Source organism: Hirundo rustica, chromosome Z (assembly GCF_015227805.2).
Source record: "Hirundo rustica isolate bHirRus1 chromosome Z, bHirRus1.pri.v3, whole genome shotgun sequence".
Lineage (NCBI taxonomy): Eukaryota > Metazoa > Chordata > Aves > Passeriformes > Hirundinidae > Hirundo > Hirundo rustica.
In genome coordinates this window covers 5,574,023-5,599,354 of record NC_053488.1, presented here as the reverse complement: position 1 = coordinate 5,599,354, position 25,332 = coordinate 5,574,023, and the positions used below count along the sequence as shown (strand labels likewise).

Genomic DNA, 25,332 nt, shown 5'->3' with positions numbered 1-25,332 from the left:
CATTAGCAACATGCCTTTTCCTTTTAATTAGTTTTTCTACATTGTTAATTATTGCTATATATTAGTTAATACAGTAACCATTATCATTCTGTATTCAAAGCAGTCACTGATATCTGACTGACATCCTAAGTTACCTGTAACTGTGCAGTACCATGGAGCCAGTACCATATTTCTAGCCTGATATCTTTGTTCTTGATAGTCCTAGTTGCTGAGGCAGAGGTAACCTAATTGAAGAACTCTTCAGTGAGGGATGGGGAAGGTTGGATGACAGGACAGGTGTAGAACTGAAGTATGCATCTTTTGCCAAAACACACGGAGGCCCAAATTAAGATCTTTTGTAAGCATCTTTTAGTATATGATATGGGCACCTGATGGGTGTGATGCTGGAGAGGTGTTCCTTTCCCAGGCTGCAGCCTTGTTGCTTCCTTGCCCTGTTGCTCAGCTGTTTGGATTTTTTAAGTCACCGCTGCTACCAAGAGCAAGAAGAGCCTTCCCAGCTCTGGAGGTTGCACATTTTCACTGACCAGTTGGCCATGTTTTCACTGGCCAATTCCTTTGGCCATTAAGGAAATGTTTATGTTTCTGAGGCTATGGGTTTTCATCTGTGTCCATAGTTTCAAGGTCTATATCTCATGCTTTGATATTGTATCAATAACAAGAGACACCTGGTTCCAGGGTCTAGTTCAGAGAGCTGGTTTTCATAACAAATTAATGAGATCAGCTCATTATCCCGGCTCAGGACTGGGAATTGAATAGTTAGCATAAGTCCTGTTGCTAATAATGTTAATACTGCATTTATAGAAATGCTTATGCAGTTGTTCTGTGTTAAGTTACTTATGTTTGGATTCAAACCAAGCTAATATTAAGTCTTAGTGGGGTGCTTTTGCAGATACATCAGGCCTCTGTTCTAGCTGGAATGTCCTGATTTCCTAGAACTGGAATTTCCATTCCCATCACTGTCAATCTAGGTCCAGCATGTTCTACTCTGTCTGTTCAATATAGTGCCATGAAGCGTGGCTTTTCTCTTAGGGTAGAGTACCTTCCCTGGCTATTCATGATTTTCTTGTGAAATCCATATTGTTCTGCTGCCACTGGTGTATGCAAGAGTGTTTGGTCTCCTGTGCCACACTGCAGTACATTGTGTGAGGTACAATGAAATTAATAAATATACAAATAGTCATTTTAGGAGTGCAGCACTGTGAGTGTGATTCCTGCTCATATATTTGACTGTCTAGTAAAAATAAACTTTAAAAAAAGTGGCTCAGAGAGTGTTTCTGCATTCTCCAACGTTGATGCAGAATTGCTTGTCTTCCTTCCTGATAATGCAGCTATTTTGTTCTACCTGGAAACCTGACAATTACCATATGAATTTGTCTGCAGGGGGTTCACTTTAACTTGGTTCTCACCAAAGCAGTGACATGTACTCTTCCATTTCCATAACTTGATAGCTCTTCAGAGTATGTTTAAATAGGACAGGCCCATTAGTTACATCCTGATTTCTCTGTGTGTGTGTCTAAGTCTGTTAATACAAATTTACTAATCCATGGAGCTTTTACATGTATCTGTAGGCACTAGAAGATCACTTAAGGTGATGGCAGCAAGTACATGCTGGTTTACAACTATTTCAGCCTTGCCCTCTTTCTTCTAGTAACACAGTGCCATTCCAAGTGTCTGACTAATGTTTAGCTGACTTTTCAAGTGCACATTTGTTATATTCTAGGTCTTGCTATTACAAGTAATTGTTTTTTTCAGTAGGCACTTGAGAATATCAGTGTCAGGGGTATGTTTACATATAAACCAATACACCATTGATACTTGACTTGATACTACCTGCTAATTCCACTTCATTAACGCAGAAATAATTTGATAAAATACTAATCTAAAAAATAATATGCTGTAAGATACTGTCCTGTAAGATAGATGAATTCCTCACAAATAAATATGAAAATTGTTTTTATATGATTACTTTTGCATCTGAATCTATTTGGCAAGTGTGCAGAAAACCAGATTGACCAGGTTTACACCTGAGTTCTGTAATTTCAAATTTTAAATGTGGTTTCAGTGCTAAAGTAACATGCAATGTATACTTCATCCAGACTTAAAAGGACAGTTCTTCCATGAGAGAGCTTCTTTGCAATGGATTAAGCCAAGCTAATTTTAAATTTGCATGCTATGATAAACTGATTTTAAATTCTGCTTACATGCTTCTGCTTTCACTGGCCTCTACTTTAGCTAGGTTTTGAAAAGATAAGAGCATTATTTAAAAGAAAAATAAGTGTTTAAAGGCATTTTGAGAAAAAAAATATCCAGACTAAAGACCTCAAGTGGAATATTTGGGTAGTAGCAAAGAATGTAAAAACATTTAATAGGCTTTAATATTTTTAAGCCTATTTTTTTCTACATGTGCAAATACGCCATTATGAGAAAGTTTTCTTTTTCATGTGCTAATGAGCAAGAAGTTAGATATCTTATATTTTGCCCCTAAAGCTTTATCATTTTCAATAGGCATAGAACTGTCTTATTTACTTGTTTGTTTGTAATAAGGTTTTCCTATACCATTGTGTAAAAAAAAAAATACTGTACAAATAAATGTAAAAAGAATACAGCTAGTCAGTGTAACTAAAAAGTGAGTTCTTGCTGCTTAAGAATAACAAAAAGAAAAGGCAAGGCATTGTAGTCCAGTGTTTCTACTAGGTTTTGTTTGGATTTTAGAATTAAGAAAGGGAAACCAGAATTTTGTGTTGTGACTCTTTGTAGACCTTAATTCACCAGATTTGTGGATCTGCTTGGCTTTTCTTGGGGCAGCAGGGGGCAAATATTACAAATATAGGAAATTAGAACTTGTAATGTCTTTTGGGACTTTGGTACATTATTAATGAAATGTATTATAAGCAATGAAGTATAATGCTTTCTTTAAGTTGTTCCATCCTGAGACTTAGTTCCAGGGTGAGAGGAATGACAAGATTTGTCTTTACAAACAAGTCCTGGGTCTACTGGTAGATAAAACTAGCACTGAGAGATAGGAGAAACAATGGGAAGGATTCTACTGATTGATGAATAGAAAAGAAGATATTTGCCTTTACAAACAAACCATAGGTTTGTTTATAAATGAAATTGGATATCGAAAGATGAAAGTAACAATGGGGAAAACCCGTAAATTCCATAAGAATTAAAAATTAGGGGGGTTATACATGAAAAGGGGAATCTTAGGTATTAGGCACTCCGGGAAGTCTGTACCTCTCAAGTACCTCAGCCACTGGGGAAAGAGAGAGGGAAATGCAGCCAGGAAATTAGGATAAAAAGGAGGCTGCGTCCTCTGGAAATCTGAGACACCCCAGGGGAAATGCCCCATGGTCTCCCCCTTTATTCGAATAAAGTAAAAGGACTCCTCTGTCTCCTTTTTGGACATAAACCTCTGGTGTTCATGGATTAATTTTCTTAACAAGGGTAGATACTGATATTTAAAAAATCGTTGCAAAATTAATTATTTCAATGTTTATAGTCCTAAGGCCAAGTGCCTTCAAAAATAAGTCCTACTGACAGAAGGATCTTGATGAGCTTTTATGATTGCACTGAGTGTACCTTGTGGGGCTCCAGGTTGTCCCGCACAGAACATGGTCAGCTTCAGCAGACACAGAGCAGGGCCCAGCTGAGCCCCACAGCCCCTGTGTGACATCTCAAGGCAAGCAGAGGTAAACAGCAAAAATGCTGCTCACCAGTGTGTGAGAAAGAGGAGTGAGGATAAGTGTTAGAGACAGCTGCCTGGGCAGGAAGAGGTGCTTCAGCCACAGAATAAGATCCCCTGTGGCCTGCAGAGGAGGAGAGCATTGTGCAGGCATTTTTGGTGTAACCTGGGCAGAGAATCACACCAGACCAGATGACCGCACTGCAACCTGTTTAGAACCCAGTCGTGGCAGCTAGATATGTCTTGACAGAGGCTGCAGCCTCCGAAGAGCCTGTGCTGTAGCAGGTTTACCCTAAAGAATTGCAGTGGTGGATACAATCTTTGCTGAAAAAATTAAATTCTTCATGAAAGCATGAGGAAGGAGTGGCAGAATTAAAGTGTTAGACCATAACCCTCATTCCCAATCCCCCTGTGCCTCTCTTGTTTCTCACCATCCAACTCTACTTTGCAATACATTAAGTCAGTTTTCTCCAAGTCAAATATGTTTGACCATGATTGCAGTAGATAAATGATCTCCATCTTGACTCATGAGTTTTACAGTGACACTGGAGAGGAATACACTAACTTGAAAAATACTACTGTTTAGTATTTAATAAGGAATGAATGACAGTGTTTTGACTATCTTGTCTGGTAAAATTCTAACCATGCATAATATTATTTGGTAAAACACCTATTGCGATTCAGCTGGTAGTATTTTTCCATTGATTTTTAGTACTATTTACCTTCTAGAATGCAACTTTGAAATCATATCAGTGGTGCTTCATTTCACTACCTCTCTGTTCAAAGTTTTTTCAAAAGTTAGCATGTTTTCAGCCATTTTACATTTTGGAAGCAGGGGACAATTTCTTCACAGTTTGGATCTCTCGTGAATTAAATGCTTTCAAAAGAATAGTTTAAGACATTCACTTTTCCAGACTTGTCCTATGTTTTCCATTTGCCTTTTTTCTAGTTAACTAATGACAGTCTTTGCCAGTTCCAAACTGGTTTTACATGGAAGCTGAAATACAGTTTTCATGTGTAAAACTTTAGAACTATTTCCTTCAGTTGCATAGCACAGATCTTAAAGTAAACTTTTTATTTTTGGAATTTAGTTAGCACCTCACTGTAGGTACTTGTAGAATATGTTCATATAACTTTTTTTTTTTCCTGGTATCAAATACGTTCTTTTTTTTCCTTCATTTTCATACTAAAAATACGTACTTTGCAATGTTTTTCTTGCTTTGATACATGATGCTTATTGAGAGTCATGGAATGATTTTTTAGTTTCTGTATTTAATGTTGTTACCTGCTACATTGCAGTGCTTTCCCTCTTTCTAGTCCATCAATTTAACTAATTTTTAAGGTTCTTGTTATCTTATTTCTTAGAGAAATCATATTGTATTGTGTCTTCTCTTTTTTGTAACATAGGATACTGGTGGTGTCCATTGCATCCTAAATTATCACATGCATATGTCTCCCTTTATCCAGTTTGCTGCCTTTTGTTGTGAATTTTCCTTGCTTGTGGGTGAATACAGTGCTCTTTTGAACTTCTGTCTGCTTCAAAAGTTACAGATGCAGTTTATTTTATTCTGATCATTGCTTGTTGCCCCTCTGTCCTTTCTTGTCTTCGCCATATTATCGTGGAGAGATCTTTTGAATTTCCTGTTGAAAACTTGAGAGGACAGAGGTGGTTTTTGCATTTGAGTGAATACATCCAGGTCCAGTACCTACTGACTCATTTGTGAAAACAAATAAGCAAATCAGTATGTTGGTGGTAACTCTGAACATTTGGGGTTTTTTTGTGGAGGAAGTGGTAGTTTGTTCAGATACTTTGTAACTGGAGGATTTCAGGAAGTTGAAGAACAGTACAAAAAGGATGCTTTTTCCTGAATTCCATGGGAATGGTAAAAAAACCTAACAAGTAGATAAATTGTACCTTGTGTGGTAGGACAGTGACACTGTTCACATGGGAAAAGTTTTGTGTTTGGTTCTCTTGAGCTGGAAACATTGTTTATGAATAGTTATAGTCTGGCTTGTATCTCATTTTCCAGGGTATAAGTTCATGTCTACCGCTTTTATAAGAGGTATTTATGTTGAAACCGGTGAAGTTTGCTATCTTAAAAAGATTTACAGGAGTATTAACATGAAGGTGCTTGCAGATAGACATCAGAGTTGCGGGATGGTGTTTCAGTATTTCCTCAGCAGATGAAGCAAAGGGCAGAATGCACTAACTTGGATTACAAGTGGAAAAGAAGTGATTGCCAGACAGTTTGTCCCTATACACATGCTGCATGCAAAAAAAAAAAAAAAAGTCTGCAGGCATGAGTTACAGCATTTGCATCAATGAAATATATGCAAAACACCTAAGTCAGTTTTACTTGATAAGGCTTTTTTTGTTTCTTAAAAGCTGAGTATTAGTATATTTTATCGTTTTAGGTACTCTGATATGAGGCATATATGTGTAGGCTGTTTTTTAAAGAAAAAAACTGTAGTTTGATTACCAAAACTTGAACTTGTCTCGATTTTCGGTTAAGTAACTTCTGATTGACACCATTCTCAAGCCCACTCAGAAAAAAGAACATGAAGTTCTCTTAACTCACACTGAGTTGCACTAGAGAAGCAAAAGGGGAACATCAGGTTTCGTGTTTTAGCTTAGGCTAGGTGGCAGCCTCTGCTGAATTTGTGACATTCATGTCTGAGATCTAAGGAATTGTAGTTTTCATTTTCTGTAGGCCTCTATTGTTTGCATTGTAGTTCCCAGCCCAGGACTTTCTTAATAAGAAAAACCTTCAAACATTTTTTAAAAAATCAGCTTAGATAAGTTCTAGTTCTGCAATGAGAATAGTGGCAGAAGAGCACTTTAATAAATTGTATGTGCAGACTTGAGTTGTATCAAGTCTGCTTTGAGCCACCTTGACTTTCCTCTGTAAGGAAAGGACAAAATGCCTTTAACGCCATTTGGAGTAGTGAGAGAGAGCAATCAAAAGTTTCTTCATTTCAGGTTTGGTTTGGGGTTTTGTTTTGGTTTGATTTTTTTTTTTTTCCCCCCTCACATGGAGTACTCTTGAAGGTTATAAAGTATATAGAAACACTTAATCTTTCCTGTGTGATTTCCCTTAAGCACCTGAACCTGAAGTATTTTTCAAGTAGATACTGCTCTTAATATTGCTTATGAATACCTCAGGCTTGACAGCTGTATAGCAGGAAGGGTTTTGTGGCAATGCAATCAGTATGACTCATGAGACCCTGCGCTGGTTACCAACTTCCTCAGTAACTGTAGCCAAGCGAGTGTTTCCTCGTGTAAACTGTTCTTGATGGAAATGTTTGGAATTTGAGAGCTAGCATCCATTGGTTTTGGAAAGATCTTGAAGACTTGGAATTGCCTTTGTTTCTGCAGGATTCTCTGCAGGTGCCTTGGAAAAGAGCTTAGAAGTCATATAGAAAGGGTGTTTGTGAATGCTAGAGGCCTATTTCTTGCAGCATGTTCCTGAATGGAATTACGATTTAGCTGTGGGGCTTTTTTTTTTTTTTTTTTTTTTTTGGTGGGCTCTCAAAGGAGCCCCTGGCGTACGCAGAGATTACCTCTGCCACAGACACTTTAGTCTGTGCAACTCAGTTTTGAAAATGCTGTAGATGTTTCCAGGTGCCCCCATTCAAAGTCTCTTGATCTGGATTTTGTTCCCCAGTGCCCTCTCAATTTATGCATGTTGCTTGAGACTTGCTGTGGGCTGGGAAAAAGCAGCTGAAGTTCTCCAAGGTGCTTTAAATCCTGAGGATAGGCAGTGAATTTCCTACTTGCTTCCTGCTTCCCTGCATAACTAAGACATTCCTCTTTCTTGCCTTATCTTGATTGTGAAAGGTCATTAGGACATATCCTGGCCTCAGCGCATGTCCTTAGCTTGTTACAGATGAAAATCCCTATTTATCCTCCAAGGTCCTGTCATATGACTGGCTAAGAACTGTACCACTTTATAACAGCTTCTGAGTGTAAAGGGGAAAGGCAACACTAGGATAGAAGCAGTGAACCTCAGAAAGAGATGAGATATAAGTGAAATGAGTTGCAGTCTACAGGAAGAAAGTGAAGAGAAACAGAAAAACTTCTGGGAAGTATAGAGGAATCAAATGATGTCTGATGAGAATGTTAGAAGAATAAAGGACAGACCTGCGAAGTTGTGAATAACACTTTGTGGTCTTTGCTAGATGCAGCTACAGAAAACAGTAAAAGCACTTATAGCCAGAGGTAAACCAAGGAAGTCTGTCTGTAGTTTGGGGGGAGGAGAATGTAACAGATGCTGCCAAAAAGTTACATATGGAAGTCTGCCAAGTTATTGGTGAAAATGAAATCTGAGCTCTGTACTGGTGGAGAAGGGGGTTAATCGACAACAACCTGATTTGTTCTGTGTTAGGAAATGAACACATCACGTGATTCAGGTGATTTATGTGTCTTTTGTGTTCAGTTAATTAAGGGTTCTTCCAATGAAGCATGTTTTTTAAAAAAAAAAGTCAGAGAAGGAAGATAAACAAATAGTACATACTCTAGGGTGTTAAATAAGTAAACAGCAAATCATGTATCACCTGCCTAACTTCCTTTTGAAGCATATATAACCTTGTTAGTGGTTATTTTTTTCCTTTTAGCAACTTGATCTAACAGGATCACCTGATCAGCTGTATTTTTTTATAATATGGAACTGCATAGTGAGCTGAGTATAAAACCCTGAACCTGGTTTATAGAATCACAGAAAATTCTGAGTTTGAAGGGATGCACCAGGATCACCAAGTCCAACTCCTGGTCCTGTGCAGGAGAGCCTCAAGAGTCCCACCATGTGCCCAAGAGCATTGTCCAAACACTTGAACTCTGTCAGGCTTGGTGTTGTGACCATCTCCCTGGGGAGCCTCTTCCAGTGCTCAGCAAATCTCTGGGTGAAATACTCTCCATATCCAAACTAAACCTCCCCTGGCTCAGCTTCCTGCCACCTCCTCAGGTCCTGTCACGGATCATGAGAGTGCTGAGGTCAGTGCCTGCCCTGCTGCTTCTTGTGAGGATGTTGAAGACCACAATGACATCTCCCCTCAGTGTCCTCCAGGCTGAACAAACCAAGTGTCCTCAGCCTTTCCTCATAAGGCTCCCCCTCCAGACCCATCACCATCAGGAGATTTTTCCTGTAGGAAGTTTAAATTTCTTTAAAATTGAACACTCAGGTTCCTGACCAAGTATATGAAGCTTTAAGCTTACACTTTGGTTTTTAATGTATTTTTGACTTTGGTTTTTAACATATTTTTGTTAAACTCTTTCTAGCTCATTTTTTTATTTGATAATTTCAATTCTGTTATACTTTTCTTCTTCCTTAGTATATTAAAAACAGAATAAGAGAAAGGTGTTGGTTTGGTTTTGTTTTGTTATTGTTTTTTTCTTTAATGTGTAAGTAGCTTCTGGTTTCTAAATTCTTTGAAAAAACTTCTCACTAGTACTGGAATGCTGTGCATAACAACAAATGAGAGTTATTTCTAGGTTTTCTTTTGTGGAGTGTTTAGTGAGCGATTTGCAGTGTTGTAGTGTGCAAGGTGAATGTATTGGCAGAGTGGTCCTTATGTTATAAAGGATATTCCTGCCATGGATAGACTTGCTTCAGCATCTGATACCACTATTTGTGGTCCTTCAGACTGTGTCACAAGCCTTTATCCTGGAGCCTGTTAGCCCCCTGCAATTATTTTCATGTGTATTTTTTTCTTTGTATTCAGTTTCAGAAAAGTTTTCAGCTACATCTGTATTGTGTCTTTAAAAATGTCTTTCAAAGATGAAGGGTGTAGGGAGTATTGGGCTCAGTTGGATGTTTGCTAAAAAGTAACTTTGAACTGGCAGTGTTAGATCATTGTTTTCGTTCTCTGTACTTTCCTTAGTTTCACTATTGTATTAGTAAAAGCTTACTAGTATTTAAGGCAAGTGAACTAAAAGTCAGATACAGTTGAGTGGAGATGTGTGAAAGGATTGCATGTGGCTTCCAATTATCTGTGAAATATACATGGTGAAAATAGTTGAGGCAGAGCATGTCACGGCTTGTTTAAGTTCCTGCTCTGACTTGTCATTTAGATAGTCTTCTTTTGTGGTTCTACCCTTTTTGTTATGATGTCTGTATTTCATCTAAAATTAATACTGGTACCAGTAATGTTATGAAATTCTTATCCTGTTTTGAAATTAAAATGTATATACAGAAATATTTTCTGGTATGGTAGATATTTTGCCAAAGGATTGTTTCAAAGCATTTGAAAATATGGAACTTGCTATGTGTGGAATTTATTTATGAAAATTTTATATAATAAGAATGTATTACATAGGCTTTTCTGTTTCAGAAGACCAGCATCTTTCATTATGAGAGTATGTGTTCATTATTTGAGACAGATACACAATACAGAATTTAGAATCTGGGATGAATTTGAGACAACCTAGACCAGATTTTCTAATTAGTGTTGGAATGTCAAAATAATCTGTGAGGTAACGTTGATCATGTTGCTAATTTTCGCTACTCTTACACTCTCTTCTATCACAGCCCCATGACTTTGATGAATGCAGATTTGATATCAGTGTGAATGATAGTGTTTGGTACCTCCGGGCTCAGGACCCAGACCACAGACAACAATGGGTAGATGCAATAGAACAACACAAGGTAGGTAATTTTCTGTTTTCTAATTTCCTTCCTCATTCCCTCATTAGATCAAGCCTAGTGCTTGAAGGGAGTTTTAAGCTTCCCTGTGCAGTTGTTAAAATTCTCATGGTATTTATGACAGGTAAAAGCTCAAGATTGAAGCTTTGTGTTAAATATATTTCAAAGGAATTGGCTGGTTCTTCACAGATAAGACTTTACTGGCAGCTAACAACTGTGAGCCTTTCTTGAGCTCTCTAGCTTGAAACAAACAAAAAAAAGCTTTTATTATGTTTGATTGATGTTTTCAAGGTTTTGTCCTTCCTCTCCCTGATTATTGAATTGCTTCTTATCTGTCCTAGATATTAACTTGTTAGTCTTAGAGTCAATTCTCTAGGTTACCATTCTGGTTTTAGGCTCCTCTTTTCCATCATTTGACCGCTTTTACTGCATCTGATTATTGGCGTTTTTCTCTTTGTCTTTTAAGGCGCTAGTCTTCATCCACATTTTGGTTCAGCTTTCTTGATCTGTTCCATATATCTTCCAATGAACTCAATTAATTTAATTTCAAACATACCTGACCTTCAAGCCCTTTAGGTCAGGCAGAAAGTACACAAAACATCCATTATGCTTTCAGGTACAAGATAGGCTCTGTCCCAAGGCGCAGCATTAAACTACAATACATAGCACAATGCAGCCTCTCAGTCTGGGTTACGCAGGTATTAAAGGAATACAAATTGAAATAGATATCCAAGTAGGTATGAATTTTTACCTTGAGCTTCTCGGAAGTGTTGTCTGTAAAGGTACTTTGTGTAATTAAGAGGTTTCACCTTTTATTGGCCATTCCTCGCAATGAGCAGTATATGTTCTTAAATTTAAAGTGCAGCCTTTTGATAATGGTTCTTTAAAAAAAAAAATCATCTCATTTGGACTGTTCATCCCTTTGTGGCTTTTGGCATTTTGCCTTCATATTACTAAGAGGTAATATTAAAACATAAGAAATTAAGTTGCAAAGCCAGGATTCTTTCCTGTAGTCTAATGAAAAAATATAAAGTTACCAGTGGCGTGTTCCTGAGACCACAATACTGCAATTTATTCCTAGTGCAATATCTGAGAGAAGTTTTTCATGAGGACACACTGAAGAAGTTACTGGATTGCAATCCATGGAACTGGCATTTCAAAAACTGGTTTATAGGCTTGGGGGTCTTCAGGTATGGTTTAGTGTAGTCATGGGACTTGATAGCCCTAGGCTAAAATTTAGACTAAGTTTTATGAATTATTTCTGGGGAAATGCAGAACTTTAACCTGAGCTGGAAAAGCAGAAATGCAATCTGTGTCATTGCATGCTACCCTGTAGGAATGAGTGATGAAAATACCCAGATCCTGTCTTAAATTCTGCTAATCACAACCTCAAACCTTATTCCTGCTATTTTTCTATTCCCTTTTGTAAGGCTCTCCATAACTGTTGAGTTCTGAGCTGCAACTTTATGGAATCACCGTCTTGTAGGTTATTGAATGCCAGTAGTTTAGAGTTTGCCATTGGAAGTGTTAATTTGGAATTGTTTCTCTGTACCACTTAAAAAAAAAATCTTGTGTTTTTAAACACTAATTTTTTTACCTGCATTAGTGCTCAGCCCCTATCATGAGCTATCTGTTTATTTTCCTTTGTCAGTCTGGTATTATTGATAAGCTTTTATTGGTAAGCTTAAATTGTCTTATTCAACCCCCTTTTCAGATCATAAATTAATATTGAGGTGTACAAATTCTAGCATTGCAATACTGATCTCCCTTTATAAAGAAGCCTGATTAATTATACAGTTTGTCCCCTTTAAAAAATAGTCTTTTAAGATTGATTTAGGTTTAGACAGTTTAAAATTCCATGCTTTGCAAGAATTTGGTAGTTATTTAAATAAATAAATTGTACCAGATACCTGCCTTTATGCATAAAGGAGAAGAAGAAAAGCTTGGTTATTTACATTATACTTTTTTTTTTTTTTTAGTATTTAAAATTAATATAGGGATAGGGATAATGAGAGTGTTTTTAATTATTTTAATAAAGTTACTTTTTAAAGAGTGAGGATGTTCTGGAATGTTGTAAAAACAGAAGAAAAGTATGCTTGCAAGTAGGAAGTGGTAATAAGTCTTTCTGTATATGCTGAATAAACAAGAAAACTATTCAGTTTGCATCTTGCTGTCCTAAGGTAATAACACTGGACTTGACTGTTCTGAATCTTAATTTTCCATTATGTGTAGTTTGCAGTTTTATGGCTATTTGACATTTTTCAGTTTCTTTCATGCTCCTTTTTACTCTAGTGTTAACAGTATTTAAGGCAAATAGCAGTTGTTTTCATTCTTAAATGGAGTAGAAAATACCAGGATGCATCACTTTTAAATAAGCTATAAAAACATGTAATAAGTTAAAGTAATAATTTGTTTAGAAATATCCTTTTTGTATTATGCAAGTAAATATCAAGAATATAATGATCAAGACAAAGCAAGGAAAATGGCAGAAGTTACTGCATTCTTGTAATAATAGCTTAGACTCAAGCTGAAAGTATATAATGAAATATCAGAGTTACTAACATCTTCTTTCCAATGCAATGTTCTGTAGTCTTCATAATACAGTAGGAGTTTTTTGTGATAAATGTCATAGGTGTAGACATGCATCTGTTGCTTCTAATGATTTCAGAAAAATATTCAGTAATCTTACAACCAGAAGCCTTGGAAAAGTGCTGTATTTACATAAATAGGTGTTTGATAGAATTAAACACAAGACAGAAGTGTCTGAATCCAGTCTTCAGTCTGATTATTCTTAAAGAGTATGCCTCCAAATGTCTTGTTTCTGTACTTTCATTGAGGAGTTGCTGTTATAACCCGTAATTTTTTATATAGGTTTGAATGGAAAATATTTAAGAAACAGTACATTTTTCCAATATAACTTAGATAGGATCTGAAAGAAAATATTTTCATGGCATCTGGAAGTCAATCCCATTTCTTGTTCAAATTTGTATGAACTACACTTAAGTGAAACTTAAAGTAACTATTCATTCATCCTTGTAGTGGTTTCACATTCACTAAATTTTGCTCTTGGTCCTTTTTCTGTAGGAGAGAGACTAGGAGAAAAACAAAGCAGGCTGAACTTTAAAATTAACAAATACTTTTCTTAATATGCACTAAAAGAATCGAAAAAAAGAAAGTTGAAAAAAAAAAACCTAAAATGGAATGAAACTTCAAAAACACTCTTCCCTCCCCTTACAAACTGTTCACTTTCTTACAAAACAACATAAAGAGACAAAACTTGTAATTTTCCGTAAGTTTCACTATCTGACAATAGTCTTTCATCAATTTATTAGGGGAAGAGTATTTTCTAGAGTCATGGATCCTACTGACAACTTAGAACAGTTCTCTTGTGGGTTTTAAACTGTCACAAAAACAACTGCCTGGAGAAATCTGCTTTTGTGACCCTCCCAGGAGCAGGTTCCCAAGCTGCTTATGGTCATGGGTCTTAGACTTTTGCATACTGGGGTGTCACCTTTTAAAGATGAGTAACTCTAAAGCAAAGGATTTTTCATTTCAAGGTACAGAGATATCTTCTCACTTCTTCATTGGCGCAGGGGGCTTCTCATCTTTATTTCTGTTCAAGCATCTTATAAGATTAGTATTACTTAGTTCATCACAAACACCTTTGCTCAAATCTACACACAAATTAAAACAATCATCTCCCCAAATGCATATCTTTCCCATGATTTAAGGGAATGATCTAAATATAGAGTTCATTTCTATGGCTCAAGTAAGAATAGAACAACCAACTCTTCAACCCTCTGTCCCAATAGTCTTTTCACTCTTGCTTTGCTGACTTCATGCTGTTGTTCTTTATGTTCACTCTGTCTTTCCTTACTCTCTCAGAGAAGGGCCAAGCTCTGGAAGCTTCATGTTGCTAAGAAAGAGTTAAATCTGCTCGGAGTCTTTCTCTCTCTCTCTGTAGCTCATTGTGTTAGATGTTCAAGGCCACGCTGGTGAGGGAAGAACTCACAGAAACACTAGAGATTGGAGCACTCGGGCAGTCCAGAATCACAAAAAAAAACCCCAGGCAGGATCATAAACGCCTTCTCAGCCACCCCTCGGTGCAAACTGGGGTGGCTTCAGCTCAAATGGTGCCCATAGCTCTTATCAGGGTCCAGCAGAGATTTCTCCCTGCTCCAGAGAAGTCTGAAGAAAGTAGCTGTTACAAAACAGCAACTTCTCCTTCCCCCCCTTTCACCCGGGAGCCGATGGAATCCGGCCAGGCCTCAGGCCAGCTCCCCCCATAAAGGGGGGAGCAGCAGGCCCAGCTCCATGTTACCTGTCTCTCTCTGGCCAAAGGAAGGAAGAAAAAGGCCCACCTACAGGAAATCAAGAGGTTTTACTTGTACTTCCCAAAGTCGCAGCTAGTAATTTTCAGTGGTCAGAACAGATGCCAATATTCCAACTAACTTTTTGATAGGTCCCTGTCTCTTCCAAAGCAATTCCCAGGTCCTGACCTGGAGAATTATTCTACATTTTTCTATAGATAAAAAACCAAACTGTACTAACCCATGACAATCCTTTAATTCACTTCAGCTCATGCAAGTTTTATATGTAAAAACTTGATTGAGAGTAGGGGAAAATGAGTAAAATACCTCATTGCACTGAAAAGTTCAGATTTCTGTCAGCTTGGTCTGATGCTTTCTGAAGGAACTTTCTGGTGAGGTTACCAAACCTTATGCAAAAGTTCCCTCTGGGTAAAAATCGTTTTTGTTTGAGAAATAGGTTCTTTGAGTGGCACATAATAAATTGAATAAAATCAAGAGAGGAAATTATTTCCTGCACTAAACAGTAATTTTTCTTAACATTAGTCTACTGCTGCATAAAGTACTTTTTTTTTTGTTTGTTTTTGAAGTTCTTTGTTGCCTTACTGAGTGGGTAGGTAGTTCTGGTAGGCTGCTTAAGCTATTTGCTAACAAAAGTGTGTTTGTGAGACTTAATGCAGCATGTCACAAGGTTGTTGACCTGCAGAGTAAGAAAAATAGACTGAAACATTGACTGTGTTTCATTGTGCTCCAAACAAAGGGAACACTGATTTAAAATTAATTTTATATTAAATATGAGTATAAGCAGAAATAGAAAAACTTCATGCTTAGCAGAACCAATGAGTAGCTGATGGCTGAAAAATGTAAAACAGCTTATGTTCCGGCATAAAAACCATTAGAATTTGCAGGGAGGTTTATAATTGTACATTTTTTTCCTTGTATTGAGGTTCCTGAATCCTTACCACATTTTCAAGTATAGCTCAATGTTTATTCATTGCCCCAAACTGGAGGAAGGATACATCTCAAACTACTGTAAAGCCATCAGTGAGGCAAATGAGGAAGTAGTTCATGTGTAACTAGGAGTCCATTCTTCTACTTGCATGTTTCATTAGATGTATTGATCAGGCATTTCTCTGGTGTCAAAACATTGATCGTTTGACACTGGAGCAGTGCACTTAAGCACCAAAGTGCTGACGCATTTGGCAGGTTACTCTCTTCTTAATAATAATTTGAAAGGCTACCTTCTCCAGATCTCTCCCATGGTTTCAAAATGAAATTTGGAATTTCTAACCTAGTGTTAGATAAACTGGCTTAAATGTTGTTAGTTCAGTGCTGTGAGAAAATGAGGAGAGTGAATTGCTGTTTGTTGTGAGAAACTTCTATTTAAATGAATTTATTTTGAGCAAATGAACTCCTGAAATCAAGACAATGATTTCTTGTAATGTTAATAGACCACCAGAGTTGAGAACTTGATGAGAGCTTATTTAGAAATGAATACTTTGAGAAAATTTACATCAGTTTAGGTTTGTCCTATTTTGTTCCATCAGTAGTTTTTATTTTCTGCACACAGACTCTTAATGTATTCATTATTGACTTTGTAGCTCTTCAGCAATATAGTTTGGTCATTTTTTTGGTCTTGTATTTGCAAAATCTTTCGTTTGTCAAACCAAAATAAGTCTTCCTGAACTCCTTCCAATATCTGATTTTGCTGTTTCAAACTGGAAAGGATAATTTTTCAGAGGAGTACCTAGATATCCAACGAGCTGGCATGTAGGGAGTAGGTAGGTTTTCTTTTTCGTTTTGAAGTGATGATATATGAATATATCTGCAGTAGGAGGCATGAATCTCAGAGTTTGTCTGTGAAAGGCATCAGGTGGCTGTTTTCCAAACCTAATTGACATAAGTCCATTTCATGGGGATGAAAGGATCCGTCCCCCTTAAATTAAAGTGTCTGTCCTGCTCAGAAAAAGTTTTCCTTGAAGAAGCGGCTACTGCTTTATTGTTTTCACTCTTGATTAGACACTGTGGAAGGAGTTACCTAGTTATAATAGGGTTATACAGAAACATCAAGAAGAATAAAACTTGTATCTTGTTTTTTAGCATTTTTTCCCCAAATGGCGGGAGGAGAAATGGCAACCTTGGGGTCAAAGATCGTTTAGCTTTTAAGTAATTCTAATTTTGGGCAATTATTTGTATACTATAACTTGTTTCTTAAAATACGGTTGTCAAACCAATTAAGATGCTTTAGATACCATTTTTGCATTGTTTCTGTGCAGATCTAGTTTAAATGGTGGGAACAAACCCAAACCTCTGGATTTGGCCGTCTGCTAAATTCAAATTTAAGAAAGAGTAAAGTAATTATTAAAGCAGTTGATTAATTTTATTTAACGCTGATACATTTTCAAACAAGTAACCTAGAATTGAGATGTTTAGTTGTGAGGTGGTTATTTTCTGACTGTTCATAAGTCAATTTAGAAAACTGCAGAGCAAATTTTAAACAGAATAATATTGATAGCAGTCAATAAGGGCACTTCAGGTTATTGTTGTGAGAAAATTCAAAACTCAAAAACATCATCAGCCTGAAACTTTCAGAAAATTCTTGTTAACCACATAAAATGGAGTTCCTATTTTTCAAGTAACCTAAACAAAGCTACCAATTACCTTATCTATAAAGTGTTAAGAACCATTAATTTCACTGTTATGGTGATCTGAAAATTACCACTGTTATGGTAATGTACCCTTGTCAATGTACTGTTCTAAAGGAATTACTGAATGTGCTGTTACACATTGAAAAATATTGCTAGTGACAGTAATTCTGATGTTGAAGCAGGAAGGGCAGCCAGGTGGAAAGGACAAGGGGTAGAAGTGGGCTTTTGCTGGTCTAACATGATTGCAAAAGTCCCAGTGGATGAAACCAGAGCACCACAAGGTTGTGCACTTGAGAAGCATCTTAATAATAAAGTAACTCACAGAGTACCTACCCAGAGCTAACAGATCTCCTCTCTACCGGCTGTAGTTGTTCCTGTTCTGACAGTTTGCTTAAATCTGTTGGTGATACAAATCAGCTTCTTGATAAGAGGGTGAAGGATTTCAGCTAAAATATTGCAGTCAATATTGAGGTATTTATAAATTAAAATTGCTTTCTTTCTGTTCTCTTATGAAAGTGTAAGAGGTTATGCATGAGTAACTTTTAAACTCAGAGAAAGCCTTAAATTTCACTTCAGACTTGATTAAAAGCACCCAGAGTTTCTCAGTTCCTAGTTTTTGTTCTGTAATTGGAATGTGTCACCTTCAGACTGAGATCCAAGTGCATCTGCCTGTTCCTTCAACCTATAAATGCCTTAAGAAATGTCACATTAATATACTTAAAGTCAAGCTTTTGTTTGCATACTGTGTGTAAATATTGATCTATGAGATTATTTTTATTTAGCTGTTCCAAGAAAACATTGAAAAATGCAAATATAGGTAACTTACTTACAGTAATATTTTACTAGCAGTGGATGCCGGAGCAAAAAAATTTGACCCATTAATCAGATCAGAAACCAATATCAGAGTTTCAGTTCGTGAAATAGTGAGCTCGGGTTATCAACAAGAAGGGGAGAGTACAGAAAGGTAGTACATGTTTAACTTGTCCACAGGCTTTCAGGAATTGTAAGTAGAGCTGTAACATTCTGTGAAGGCAGGGTAGTTTTCTCCTTTTTTACACATCTCTAGTCCTGCTCTAGAATGATTTTAATATGCCAGTAATGGCAATAAAGACATGCAAATAAATTACTCCAAATCTATTGCCAGTCTGGATTGAAATTAATAAGATAATTTAAAATTAATAATATAGTCAGAGAAATTATACAGAACCATTTTGACTCAGCGTACTAATGTAACAAACTTTTGAAGTAGATACTAAATGAGAAGTATAAATTTCTGCCATCAGTAAATAGGTTTCTACATTACATTTAGCGTTCCTATTTTCCCGTTTTCTGGCAGACTATTGAGGATCTGCTGGACCAAGTAGTTCAGATGTTTGTATAGACTGTATTTATGTGCATATTGAAATGATGCAAATAGTCTTCAGAAGTCCATTTTGATGTTGCAACTTTTATAATTTCTTTTTTTAATCAGCTTACTATATTATTGAAAACTAGTCACTGTCAATTTTTAGCAATGGTAAATATTCTAATATTGATGAGTGAATGTTAATTAGAAATACAGTCTTGTTAATTATTTTAAAATAAAACTTTCCCAGTACTGTGACTTCAGATACATCATATAGCAGGGAGCAACAGGAAGTGTCTGTTTCCATTTCTCCCTCTACTTCCTCTCCTGGAGTTGGGCTGTTTCAATAATGTTTGGTTTTTAAAGTATTTGCTTCCTCAGCAGTTATTGCTGAGGTCTGAAAAGAACTGTGGCTCTCTAACATTTTAATTTTTTGGCATTTCATACTAATACAAGTTCCTCTGGCCATAGTTCCCCCTGTACCCATCCACAGGTAAGACTGACATGAGTGTCAACAGCGCAGATGAAGGAAAGCATGGGATATATGGACTCCAAATTTGGTTTTATTTATCAAGTTCTTAGTGGGGATTGTAGGAGTGTGATGATGGGACCTCCTTTGCCTATGTTAATATCTATGTCCTAGGTACTGGAACAAGTTTCTTAAATAATCTTGATGTCAGCTATTGTTTCCTATTACCCTGATTTGGATTTCCTTGTTCTTTTGTCTGGTGCTGTGCAGCGTGCAACAAACTCTAAATATTTCTGTTTGATGCTGATATGCATTGTGTAGCATACACTCTTATTGTTTCTGTAGTAATGAATTTTGCTTCAGAAGCTAGTGACCCACTCTCACTGTGGCATTGTGTGGCTCTGGCTTGCAGCAGTAGTGCAGCCTGCCTGAGGAGGCTGGAGGACAGCATTCAGATACCTATGTTAATCTGTAAAAAGCTATTTTTAAAGCCTGTTTAGCTGTATATTTCGACTGAAATATATAGGCGAGTCACTGATAAGTGGCAGAGACATGCTTAAAGGTGGTACAAAAGCACCCAGTACTAGTTTGAAACAAAAAAGTCATGAACTGTTGCTCAACAAAAACTGATGTGTTTTTGTTGCTGTTTCTGTCGCTGTTGTGTGTTGATGTTAAAATATGTAGCTACAAGTCCTTGTGTATTCACATTTGACATCTCCCAGCAAAGCTGAATTTGAAGTGTTTGCAAAACTGCTCCTTGATAACTAAATAATGGAATATGTTCAAGTAAAAACTTCTGAACTTGGCAGTAATAAGCTTATTTATTTTGGATTTTGACCAGAACCTTAGTAGAGTGGAAAATACATAGGAGAAGGATGTAGCTGTCTCAAGTCTGAGCACCCTGTCTAACTTTTCAAATTCATTTTTCCTTCAGTCATGAATACTGTCTTTTTCTTTCTGCTCTTCAGTGACATCTGAGTGGTATAGAGATCAGCCAAGAAATAAACTGAAGTACTGTCCTGAAGGAAGAGTCATAAAGTAAATTGTCTAAATTCATCCTATGCTATGTGTCACAATAAGTTAGATTGGCAAGTGTTGTAATGGTATGGGCTTGTGGAGTCATTTTAGCCCCTTTGTGCCATCAAAGAGATTTCTTGCCATCCTCATAAAACGAGTTCTTCTTTATTAAGTAGTCTTACAGTAAATCTAGAGAGATTGTTCCATTCATTTTTTAAACACTTAACATTTCTTGTCTTTTTCTGCTAGAACAGTTCCCCGTTCCTTGATTGTTGTTCATATGGATGTCTTTTACAGCTTTACCGCTTTCTGATACCTTGCATGGCTGTCTTTCAAACTCAGTCTTCATCTTTCTGTGAAGTATAACACCAAAATAGAACTCAATATTCCCACTAGGATCCTATATGTGTTGCATAGAACATAGGATTATTTTGTGGTTCTTGTACGCTACCATTTTACACCGTGAGTTTTTCACCTTACTCAGCTTGCAGACCACTAGATCTGATTCATCTCTAGAACTATCTGTAGATTTTTACCTGTCTTGTATGTGTACAGCTCAGTATTTCCTATAACCAAATAAATTTTGAACTCCCATTTTTCTCATGTGTACATAAGTGTTAAATTTGTGCTGCTCTTCTGTCAGATTCTGTCTTTCCAGCTCAGCTGCTTTGAGTAATAATTATTGTGCTGTGTGGGTTCAGTTCAGTTTCTTAAGTGATTCTGCGTCTTCTAGTACTTTGTAAAGTATGGGGACTGTGTACATGAGGAAACTACTAAGTAATCTCACCTATCTCAGTTCACAGTGGAGCTTGCCTGTTAATCTGTTGGGAGCTGCTTATCTGAATTTGAAGCTGTACATAGATGTGCACTTAAGATAATTTTAAATCTTTGTATCCATGAAAGCTGTGATCACTTATATGTTCCTAATTTAAAAGTGTTCTCTCCCATCTAGTCAGAGCATTAGTAGAGGTCTTGAACTCTCCTCTCAAGCCCTTGCCCCCAAAAGGTAGTGAACTTACTTGAGATGGCTTACTCCTATATTTCCCTTAAATTAGCTGAATATACTAATTGATTCAAGATTCAAATGCATAGAAAGGTTAAAGTAAAATTTTGATCACTGCATAGCCCCCAGGCTGGTGAACCAAAGTGTTCTGAAATAGCCTGAAAATTACAGTTCAGATTGCAAATTAGCAGAGTGTTGCCTTTTGGGTGCAATACTGTGCGAAGGAAAACCCTTGCAAAAGTGCTGACTCAGTGTCAAATAATGTGAAAGGCTTGTGACACTACTGCCCTGCTAAGCTGTTAAGTATGTCAATCAACATTTTTGCAGTGCTATTTAGTGAAGAGTGGTGTGCGTGGCTAAAGGTAAAGTTGGTTTCAAGACTAATGCTTGGTCTTGAGGTAACCAGAACTCTAGAAGAGTCAACTTTCATCTGGCTCTGCAGTGAATTTCCAGTCTCATTGCTGTAAACAAGTGGGATTCCAGTAGTAAACTCAAAAGTGTTATTAATTCACTTTGCATAAACTGTGGTGGATGATTTTGATAGTGTATGTTTTCATTTAATAGAAGTAAGGGGAATGTCAAGGTTTGTCACCAGCAGAATGACATGCAATTATCTCTAGGAGTCTGAGTCCTCCACGGCAGAGTGGTAGGATGTTTTACAAGGTCTCCCTGAAAGCAGTATTGTTCATTGAGAGAGACCTATGTCAAGCTTGACTTTGGTGATAAATGCCCCACCAAATTTATTTTGGTAAGCTCTTGTTATCAAGAACATAAAGTAGAGAGCTGCAATCTAAAAGTAGTGAGTGGTTAAACATTTGAAAATTGGCACTTGCCAAATACCGTATGCTGTTTACATGAGCAGTAATGAGAATTATTGCTCATCACCTCAAAAAATACTGTGCATTAACAGCTTAATAGAAAAGTCTTGGGTACTCTGTATGCCTCAGTTTACCAAAGGGGGTGGGTTTTTTGTTTTCTAAGAGAACTTTTTAGGAGGTGGCTTTTCTTAAGTGAGCTTTCATTACAGTGAAACTCAATGAGGTGATATTAATAGATCATAGTTAATTCCCTTGCTGTAGGGAGGAGTGCGCAACCGCGTGGGTGGAGTGCGCAAGTACCAGTGAGACATAGTAACGTGGAGCAGAGGTAACTTTTTGGTTCATTTGAGAGGCACAGGAACTGCCACAATCCAGTGAAACTCCTGAAAAAGAGAGTCACTCCACAACCTAATGTGACTCCAAAGAACTGTTGGAATTCTTTTGGAAACACATCATGGCTTGGGGCACCTCCTCTTTTTTAATTTAATGTCTTGCCATTTATCAGAACCTTCTGAAGTAGTTACTCCAAAAAAATTTTCAGCGCAGGTCAGCAAAAGGATCCTTTTTTATCTCATCAGACATGAAAATATGCATTTGCTGTTATTTTAATGTCTTTGTATACACTAACTGCAGAGGAAAAGAAAGTTGTGCTCTTATGCATACCTATTTTAAATACTAGGTGAGAAAGAACAGGTTTAATATTTAACTGCTACTGTTTAAGTATTCCATATTGCTTGGTATGAACATAGGCATCAGAAAACTGCAGGAATGGACAGTCAAACAGAGAAAGGTGTCCGTCTTTCTATCCCCTTGGTAATCTGAAATTACTTGTGATGATTTGTATATTACTGTAAAATTGCTTGTTTAAGCAAACAAATACAGTTGAGGATGTTCAGCTGATAAGAATTACTTGCCCTGATGTATAGTATGATGGTGGTACTGAAACTTGTCAATCTTGTAAGAAGCTGTGCTTTCAGGGAAAGATTAGATGGATTATTCAAGTTATTATTCCTTTGCTGTCATTCCTTTTCTTTTAAAGAAAAAACTTTCAATAGCAGAAAGTTCTTTCTTTAAAATTGAATTAAATATTAATTAAATTTCAGTGAGGGAAACTCAGCTTGGCTGTGTCTTGTCCATTCCATTATTTTAACACTAGTATCAGCAGGAACTCTAATATATATGATAGTGCATGTCATTTGATGTAGCTAAGTTAGTAAAGTGCACTTATTGCTGAAAATTGTGTATTTCCTGAAAGAAGACATGGGGAATGCCAATGAATCAGCAGTTTCAGTTGACTACACAAGCATGTTTACTGCAGCAAACCTAAATGTTGTCACTGCCAAATTGTTGAAACTTCTCTTTCAGGACTGAAAACAATAGCTATTTGTCTGTCTTGGCACCCTTTTGCCGTTCTTGGGCCCATGATCTAACAGCAGGTGTTAAAGTGCAGCTTATTAATAAAGTAGTTACAGTTAGTGCTGTTTAAAGCTGGACTAAAGCTTTGTACATGCCAGCCCAACACACTTGATTAATTATAAACAAAGCAGACTGTTTCACTTTGACCAACCCAGTATTTCTTTGCCTGTGTGTTCCGGTTATGTTTCGTAACAATTGCTTTGGCTTTGAAAATAGATATTATAATTCCGTGAAGAATGCATCCTTGTGGGGTGTAGGCCTGAGAATGTAATTGGATGTGCTCGGAGCAGGAGGTGGTACTAGAGATCTTGCATCGTAGTCATTCTGATTCTGTGGTAAAAAGCACATTTCTTACATAGCAGTTAACTCTTCCTTGCTGTGTCATAATATTTTCTGCTTCCCAGCAAAATAATTTCTGTGTCTTGAAACACTTCTTTTTTAACAAGAAGAAGTTTTTATGCCTCAGTTTGCTGGTCCACAGACTTTCATATGTAAATAAAAGGTCTGGTTAAATTCTGTGTCCTTCAAGTTTTGGTTTATTCTTGTGGAGTTCAAAAAGTGCAGCATCTGCTTATTTCCATTCTTGTTTATACCCGTCTCCAAATATGCTAAGCAGGGTTAAGCAGAAAATATATCATTCATGTTGCTTAGTGATATTTAGGGAGTTTGAGAAAATCTGTTAGGTAAACCTGCCGGTTTTGCAAAGTACAAAGAAAAGGCAAAGATCTCAGCTACTTAAGACTACAGCTCTCATAATCTAATCAAACAATGCATGGAACTTAAGGTTTGTGCAAGTATATCTAATTGATCTTCAGAGAGTTACTGGACTGGTTTGTGTTTTAATTCTTGAATAGAGGCCATCATGCTGGCTAGACGCATCTTCAGCAGATGGAGAGTGTTCAGCTGACAGTACTAGTCACATGTAGTCTCTCTCAGAGTATCCACCAGAGTAGACAGAACCTGGAGTTTGAACTTGGTCATAGGAAGAAAGTCCAAAATATGTGGATCTGAGGCTGCGTTGAGGAGAAAAACTTGTGTTACGCTTGACTGGAAAGGTTCTATGCCCTCCTTGTTGATTTATACCGTCTTGTTGTAAGAGCCCTGTGTTCTACAGCAAATCTACTGTTTTTCTTTACTGTTCTCAACTGTGAGGCAGATTTTAGTCTGGAGTGCTTTTGGATGTAGATACAATAGCTTCACTTTCATTGTTTTTATGGCTGCTGCTTTTTCAATGCCTGAACTGGACTATCAGGAGATCTGTCAGAATATGAAAATCTGGTGAAAATGAGAATATGCCTTTTATCACTGCTGTGCAGAATGGTCAGGAAACAACACCTTACCTACCATCAGGTGGTAGTTTCTCTCCCCTCACTTCAAATGGGGTTAAAGTCAGCTTTTAGTGTGTTGCAATTCGTAGCAGTCAACTGCAAGAATATGGTCATTCTCCTGAAGTCTTTGGTCACACCCCCACATGCACACTGGGATCTCTGCAGGCAGTAACATCAGTTTCAGTTTGTCACCTCTTAACACATGTGTAGCTTTCTCACGATTCATTATTCAGGTGTACACTTCTGTGAGAGAATCAACTGTGTGAATGGACTTCAGCAGTATGTAGAAAATAAGAGTCTACAAAATAACTGATTATGTACATACCGAATGTGTTCCTGCAGTTGCCTGGGGTTTTCGTAGGACAGTGTGCAGTTAAGGCACAAGTTCTTACAGAAAAGGCTCTACAGCTTGTACGAAAGACATGCTGTCATGAAATAAGATAATTTACTGTAGAAGACTTGAGTTAAAATAGGCACTAAACTGCTTGTTTTATTACACTGTTCTCAAGCTAATGCTTATCGCAGGGAGGTTTTTGTGTTGGTACCAGCTCTGTACTGGCGCTCTTTATCTTGTTTATACTTTTTACCCCTCTGGAAAGCAAAGTAAGACCAAACTGGTGTCCCAAAGCTTTATGCACAGCCTAATAAGAATCAACAG

At 37.1% G+C, this 25,332-nt stretch overlaps 1 protein-coding gene across 2 annotated transcripts in view; it reads left to right on the top strand.

The window, feature by feature from the left end:
• Nucleotides 1-25,332, top strand: part of CERT1 (ceramide transporter 1) — an 85,820-nt gene that overhangs the window by 16,864 nt on the left and 43,624 nt on the right. For both annotated transcript variants that reach the window (XM_040090352.2, XM_040090353.2), the window contains exon 3: nucleotides 10,210-10,326. In XM_040090352.2, coding sequence (XP_039946286.1) covers nucleotides 10,210-10,326 — 117 coding nt within the window. The remainder of the gene's footprint in view (nucleotides 1-10,209; nucleotides 10,327-25,332) is intronic.